The sequence below is a fragment of the Dreissena polymorpha genome, chromosome 13 (assembly GCF_020536995.1).
Source record: "Dreissena polymorpha isolate Duluth1 chromosome 13, UMN_Dpol_1.0, whole genome shotgun sequence".
NCBI classification, from domain to species: Eukaryota; Metazoa; Mollusca; class Bivalvia; order Myida; family Dreissenidae; genus Dreissena; species Dreissena polymorpha.
In genome coordinates this window covers 57,847,596-57,855,094 of record NC_068367.1, presented here as the reverse complement: position 1 = coordinate 57,855,094, position 7,499 = coordinate 57,847,596, and the positions used below count along the sequence as shown (strand labels likewise).

Sequence of the window (7,499 nt, the reverse complement as noted above, 5' to 3'; positions counted from 1 at the left end):
AGTATTTAATATATCCAAGTTCACCAACGTGTCCTGATTTATCCTTTGTGTACATAAATAGCGATTTGGTAAAGCCAGACTTATTTTTAAACTCTGTGTACTTATATGGATTTATGATATATATTAAATTCAAGAAAGTGTAAGGTTATTATATTTGATTCGAGTAAGTTTACTTTGGCATGAAGCATATGCTGCATATTGGGATATGATCAATGTAAGTGGTATTTTAGTAAGATAATATCTATATAATATAGCCTCAGAGGTGCCTGTGCTAGTTTTTAAGGTATTGTAAATCGTCTACCCTTTACCAATAATTTGAACGTATATCGATCGATCGCCAAAATGGGTACATGACAAAGTACTTCCTTTTACCTGTATGATATACTTACAGATACATTTGATTACTTGGTTCAAACTGTTGAGGTAAACATAACATCATATTCTATGGTTATTTTCTTGGGATTTACAAAAACATAAACAATTAAACATTAACATAAATCAACATAACAAAATGTTTCAATTTTAGGTTAACATATTTAGACTAGAAACTGAAGTATCAGTGTCATGCGACTAATAGAAACACAGTTTTCGACGTCTGATATAAGATTAACAAGTAATACAATCTAAGAATTATCTAGTTTTAATATAACAAATGATTTATTAAAGTCCACTTTCAATTGTCTTTGACATAATTAATACCGAATATCTTTTTTTAAAGATATTATTTTTTAACAGTCATTTTGCCAAACTGTGAATAAGTCCGTCTGATAAATAATCATTTCGTTTCAGATCGCACGCGCTCTCTCGTACCCACGGGCGAACCCCCACCTCCATACGCCATTCACGTTCAGACTACAGTAGGTAAGTACTCATTAAACAAATAGGTGTGGAAAAGCGCGCTTGCCGCGGGACTCGAACCCACAACCACCGGACCGCTAGTAAGACGCTATAAGAACTGAGCTTTATGTGAAAGTGATGACTATTTTCTGATACAAAATAATTGAAATGTTGTCAGTTGTACAGATTCATAGTTAAATTTCCATGAAAGACTGACGCACGATTTCTTCACAAAACATTCATGATAATGAGGAAATACGTGTCATGATTCTGGTTTAGAATATGAATGAAGCTAATACGACGAAACATATTTGTATTACCATAACATGTAACGGTATATCGAAGTTATTTAAAGCGTGTTTTCTGTAAGAAGGCATCGTTAAAAATTTTCTTCCATACGCCATCCGTTTTGCATAAGTCATCGGCTATTTCCACCATCGCATTTTAGAAATAAGACTAAAATTTGCCACAAGAAAAATACGTTCACATATATAACGAGTGTCGAGAGAAATTTTTAAAAGCAATAGCCAAAACTGATTAAATTAAGAGAATCGAATCTTGCGTAGTTATATCAAAATTATTATCTTTTCCGGTTACGCGCATTCTCCTCAACAATTCAATGCAAAAGGAGAGTACCAAGACAAAATAACGCTATATGCATCGATTCAAATTTAATCAGCGTGCCAAATGTTGCACTCTCAAGAAGAACTTTGAAAGTTGTGTTCAAATTTAAATTCTTGTTTCATCAAAGCAAAAGACGAAAACAAAGATGGCTGCCATTTTCAACTAACATAATGTTAACTACGTCAAACTATAGCATTTTTCCGTGCCGTTATTCATGTTTGTCTTTTACTTACTATCACATAAAAGTCAAACTTCTACTGGCTTATGCTCTTCTCACCAACAAAGTTTTTGTATGGATTAAAATAAACATTGTAAGTGTCCTCCATTTAAGTGTTTTTTTGCTTTTATGATGATACATTTCTTTATCGCCACCTCATTTTACAGTTGATACAAGTAGATAATTCTTTGCCAATGGACATTCTTTGATCAACCGCCAAAGGAACAACAAATTCTTCAAAGAAATTTCTCTTTAAATTCTATGTCAATAACAGTCGAAAAGTAAAACCACAATTATGAGTAACATATTTAGCACTATTTGAAGTGTCTGACCCTGTTCTGATTCCGCTATTTGTTGAACAAAAATACTTACCGGTAATTTAAAACGTCGCATTGCTTGAGAACATTATACATTATTTAAGAAAACTGCAATGGAATCTCACCGGTTTCGTTCGAAATTATAATATATTACGACAATTTTATTCGCATTAACTAAATGATGCAATCCAGTGACGTAATGTCAGCAGGCAAGCACGTGCAGATTGGCGATTTGTTTTGCATTCCGTAAAAATATCAAAAGAAACGCTGCATTTGATTAACGTACGGCTATTATTCTTATATGGTACAGTGATTGCACATGTCTGTATTCAATGCATCTACCGGTATATACTGATACTGAAGAACAAATAAATGTGGGTCATTAATATTGATGCATTTGAACGAGTTAAATCGTCTACATCTCTTAACTGCATTGACCTTAAACCAGAAGTGAAAGGCCAAACAAGTAGTCCGTTATGTACATGAGTTAGTAGTGTAAAGGCTAACAGGCATCAAAGCACAAGTTTACATGACACCTGGGGCTGCCTTCTATAATACTATTTAGCTGTAGGATAAACGAATGTTTAATGCCACCTTAATGACATTTTTTAATTAAACAATCTTTCAAAATGTAAGGTCATATATAAAATAGAATTATAATGGTAAACAACATCCTGGGAATAAACAAAAATAGTCAATAATAACATTTATACTTGTTTATTTGTAGTTATATCATGTTATTCATGTTGATCCATTTTATTTTTATTCACTTTCCCCGATTATAACCACGATATTTTCTCTTTCTCATAATAGGGGCCAATTAACGCCACTTTATGTTCTTCCTTTCAGCAGACGACATGTCTCAAGGAACCGCCCCTCAATATCCTGACGCACCTCCCCCGTACTCGGCGGAATACAACCATTACAACCCGGCTGGACAGCCGGTCTACCCCCCGCCCCAGGGGGTATACCCGCCTCCTCAGGGCAACTATCCCCACCCTTACAGTACCCAGCCCCAGGGGTACGGACAGTACCCACAACAACCGGGCTATCCGTACAGCTATGGACAGCCAGTAGTTACTGCTCAAACTCAAGTGTAAGTGCAGGGGATGGACGTTAAAAAATAACACAATAGCATTCTAAAAATAAAGGTGTGACATCACTGCTTTCTAATAATTTCTATAATAAGATCAGATTACCAGGGTGCAGGAACAACGGGGTTCACAGGGGTTTACACATGGGCTGAACAGAATGTTAACACACCGCTATTAACTTTATGTTTGCAAAGATCTCAAGTTATTAAAATACATTTGCAAAAATCTTTAGTGCATAAAAGACATTTTTCTTACATTTTTGTGTCGTTATCTTAAGATTTAAGAATAAATTATTGAATACGTCTGAAATCGGTTCCAAAATTTCACGTTGCGTACAGCATAACCCTGAAGATGAATGTGTTACACGTCGAATTTTTGTCCAAGAACACATGCTTATTTAATAAAGTAATTTTGATGTATTTCGCGTTGAAAGACGAAGCATTAAAACTGTCTTTTATATACTAGTTGAATTTTTTAAGAAACATTGTTTTAAAAAAGTTATTTGAAGAAAAGCCCAACATTCCGGTGTTGTTTCATCCATTAACGTTCGATTGTGAACCACAAAAAGTCACGTGATACTGCACCCTGTTACTGGCCCGGCCCTATTTGGTTAAATATTTTGAAGTATTTTAGTCACATCACGGTGGCCAGTTTAACAACTTAGTGTTGTTGTTTTGTTGCTAACAAATGCTTCACAAATGAGAATTTAAGTGTTTTAAATATTACTTTTAATAAAGTGTAACCTGCAGAGCTCCATGGGAATTAACAAAATGTTGCTTCAATTGGGAATTATAAGGTCCCATTTGGGAAAAATATATACTTTTTTCCAATGAGAATGGGGCCGGATACCGGCCCCGATTTTGAACAAAAACACTGAAATTTATTCGTACGTAAATATTGTAAGAATGTATGCTTTGTGACAATGTATATCAACATATTGTAGCTGCGTTCTGGGAAAACTAGGCTTAATGCATGTTCGTAATATCATCCCAGATGAGTCCGTACTGTCCGCACAGGACAAAAACACGACAACACTTCATAGTTTCAATGAATTTTTCGTATATATGAAGTCTTTTCAAACAGCACATCACATCTAGGCGGAAAGTGTCGTCCCGGATTAACCTGTGCAGACTTCGTGGTGTACAGTACATGCGTGCATTAAACCCAGTTTTCACAGAACGCGGCTCATTTGATTCTACGCTTAATTGTAGGGTACAGCAGCCTCAGCACTCCCGCGACAAGAACCGCGACAACGAGTGTCTTCTGATAGGCCTCCTCGCATGTCTCTGCTGCTGCTGTCTCATGGACTAGAGGGCGGGGCATGGAGGCGGGGCATAGCAGAGAGGGGCGTGACATCGAGAAGGTGGCGGAGTTAAAATATCCTGTCTGCCAGTTGCGTCACAACTGCTATATGGAATAAATAACTGTGATATGAAAAACGCATCTCGTGTTGATAAAATCATCGCTAACCAGAGCTTTTTTCACCGATTACTAACGTGTGTGGTATCAACGATAAATCATATCTTGTTGATTGATTCATTGTTTGAGTTCTGAAAATTGAGCTTTCATAAAACGTTATCTCGTCTTGATTTTATCCGTTCTTACATTAATATGCCTCTGTTATTATTAAAAATATAATTAAGTCGTCAATTCGACGTTCAAATTGATACATATAAATTGTGTTATATACATAATCGCTTTTCGGTTGAATCAGCGCTTTGATTTCTAGTTCTTGGTTAAATCTCAAGCGATACCTTACTGAAACATACCTTTTTTAAGAATACTGTACACCAAACAACGACTTGCAGTTTCGTTGCATTTGTGGGCTGTTCTTAACTCTTTTTTGTTCTAAACATTGAATGGAGTAGATTGTTTTTCGATTCGACAAGACGGAAAACGTGAACAGTTACAAATGTTAAAAAGGGTGTCACATCTCAAATGCGCGCGCAACTTTGTTGACAGCGTGACGTCATTGAAGGCTACGTCCGAGCAGAGATTCGACTGGTTTGTAGAAAGGCTCAAATAAACTGTTTGTTTTAATGGCATGCGAAGTAACCGATGCACAATTTGGGATTTGAGGCTCAATTTCTCTTTTGGTATTTGTGTACTATTACGGCCGATAATAAATTATGCAGAACAAAAAAATGTGAAGTTTTCATAAAAAGGACTCGAAACAAATTCGAACCGCCTTTGAGAGAGAGATCGACGTGCATTTTTGTGATTCATTTTTAATCGCTATTGATGTTTTTTTATTGTACCGTATATAGTCTTGCCATTGTGACAATGTCTTCCTGTAAATCAAAATTAGCTAACATTCATTCTATTAAAGTGACTACTATACACAGGTTATGCAAAACGACTTACGTTGAACGAATACGATCTCACTATTCAAATTCGTAGAACGGGAAGTAACGGTAATACAGATTGTTTTGTTTTGCAATCATTTGCCATGGTTGCTTTGTGAAATTCAGACATTTTGTTTCGATTAAATGCTTTTGTCTCAAGTCCCTAAATGTTATACCATCGCTGGCCTAGGGCAAGAAAATTTAAAAAGATCAAATCTAAACATGTCTTAGTGTTTGCAATACAGTTGCATACATTTGAGATGTCATGCTCATATTTGGGTTGTAATTGACATTGTTTTTATTAATTTATTGTTGTTGTTGTTTTATTATTTAATTGCTAAAGGCATGTATCGTTACTACATTTAAACAGACATTTGATACAATATTTTGTACTGAATTCTGTTCTGTTATTTTACTGGTGTTATTGCAGTGAAGAGGTTTCTTAATCACAAATCTATTTACAGTCACAGAGACACGACACTGCGAAGTGCGAAAAACCCGAGGCGTCAACTAAATCTCGCGTACATGACGTTTTGAATGCACACCAAACAGATGTTCATACAATTACAATACAAAGCATCTTTTTCTTGCACTGTAAGAAACCTGCTCTCGTTTAACGTCCTTTGTAAGAATGTGAATCCTTAACGACTGGTCCGCACAAACAGTATTGTGACCTTTAGCATATACAAGCTCTTTCATCAGGACCAACGATTATTAATCAACAAATGACCACCATTCACAGAAGACACGTTAATCGATAGTTGGTTTACAGCAGGAAATGTTGGAAATATAGCAAACGCCCAGATGCTTTAAAGTGGCATAGGTTTAAAACAAACAGTTCATCTCGCTAAGCTGTAAGCAGGAGCAAATAGGTGAGAATGGATATAAACATGGGAGCATTTAGCAATCGCTAGCGGATACGTGATCAAGTGCTAACGAACACGTATTGTGTCATACTCAGGGGTCGCAAGTTCGATCTACCGCTGAACCCTAACGCACTATGTCGTCTTACGCGAAGACTAGGTGTTCACAACGGGAATAAAAAACCCAATGTTGCTTTGGAAAAAGGCATCTTCTTTATCACACACTATGCTTCGTAAGCCAACTATATGTATAGAGCAAGTTTTACCTAATTGATGTAAATTAGGGAGAAATCCAATTAATGTAATCGATAGTACTTCACACATACCATATTCCCGTACGAGCACATGCGCAGTCGAAAATACATATATAAATGCCACACTTGCAAAAACACACTGAGGGATGTTCACATCAACCATATTAGCAGGGATGATCAAACGTTTTCATTTTTGAAATTGACCCATTTTTAAAATTATCACTTTATTTATGTAAATTATTTGCACAAATAATAAAGAAATTCGATCGAATGAACACGAATGCAAGAATTGGTTTATTAAAAACATTATTTGACTGCGTGGTGTGTAATCTTTTTTCTTTCTGTTATTTTTTTGCAATCAACCAAGCGTCTGCAAAACCCAGACTTTCAGAAAATGCAGAAATATGAAAAATTATAAAAAATCGGCGAAGGTTTGACCGTTTTTTTTGTAGGAGATAAACTATGTATATAAGTATTATGTGTCTAGCTACAGCCTTTTCCAATAAGCAGATGTCATCAATTTTTGTTTAGAAAAATGGTCGTGATTCATGTTTACATTTTGCTAATTTATGCTATTTTCTCGTACAATCGTGCCCCTTAAGTTAAGGCTTAACTATGTATTTCACGCATACGCATACAATTACTTGTATTTTTAGCATTGTATAACTTTTATATCATCAATAAAATACTATTTCAGTATTAAACCGTTTCATAACCGTCTTTGTTTATATATTTACTGAATGTTTACCTCGTGAAGGTGAAGTTCAATGATCTGCATCATCCAGAAGAATTTTCTCATTTGATTCGTGCTCTTTGCTTGACCGCGTTCGAAATGGGGCTCCCGTGGGGAAGTTATTTTTTAGTGACATGTTGAAATTTCCTTTTTCTAAGACACAGTTGAATGTGTATTAAATGATGGTAGCGATTTGTTTTCAAATATAAAATTAC

At 35.5% G+C, this 7,499-nt stretch overlaps 1 protein-coding gene across 4 annotated transcripts; it reads left to right on the top strand.

Annotated features, from left to right (window-relative positions):
• LOC127856328 (cysteine-rich and transmembrane domain-containing protein 1-like) lies at positions 1–5,831 on the top strand. 4 transcript variants are annotated; one of them, XM_052392462.1, is made up of 4 exons: positions 1–163; positions 790–861; positions 2,848–3,091; positions 4,301–5,831. In XM_052392462.1, the coding sequence occupies exons 3-4, from the start codon at positions 2,853–2,855 to the stop codon at positions 4,398–4,400; spliced, it is 339 nt and encodes a 112-aa protein (XP_052248422.1). In that variant the 5' UTR covers positions 1–163; positions 790–861; positions 2,848–2,852; the 3' UTR covers positions 4,401–5,831. The 4 variants fall into 4 exon arrangements, with proteins under 4 accessions (XP_052248422.1, XP_052248421.1, XP_052248423.1 ...); XM_052392461.1 differs by having other exon boundaries at positions 2,845–3,091; XM_052392463.1 differs by having other exon boundaries at positions 7–68; positions 2,845–3,091.
• Positions 5,832–7,499: the final 1,668 nt, after the last annotated feature.

Coding starts and splice junctions, on each gene's coding strand:
- LOC127856328 (XM_052392462.1), top strand. CDS start 2,853: ATGTCTCAAGGAACCGCCCCTCAATATCCTGACGCACCTCCCCCGTAC. Junction 3,092..4,300: donor GTTACTGCTCAAACTCAAGT/GTAAGTGCAGGG, acceptor GCTTAATTGTAG/GGTACAGCAGCCTCAGCACT.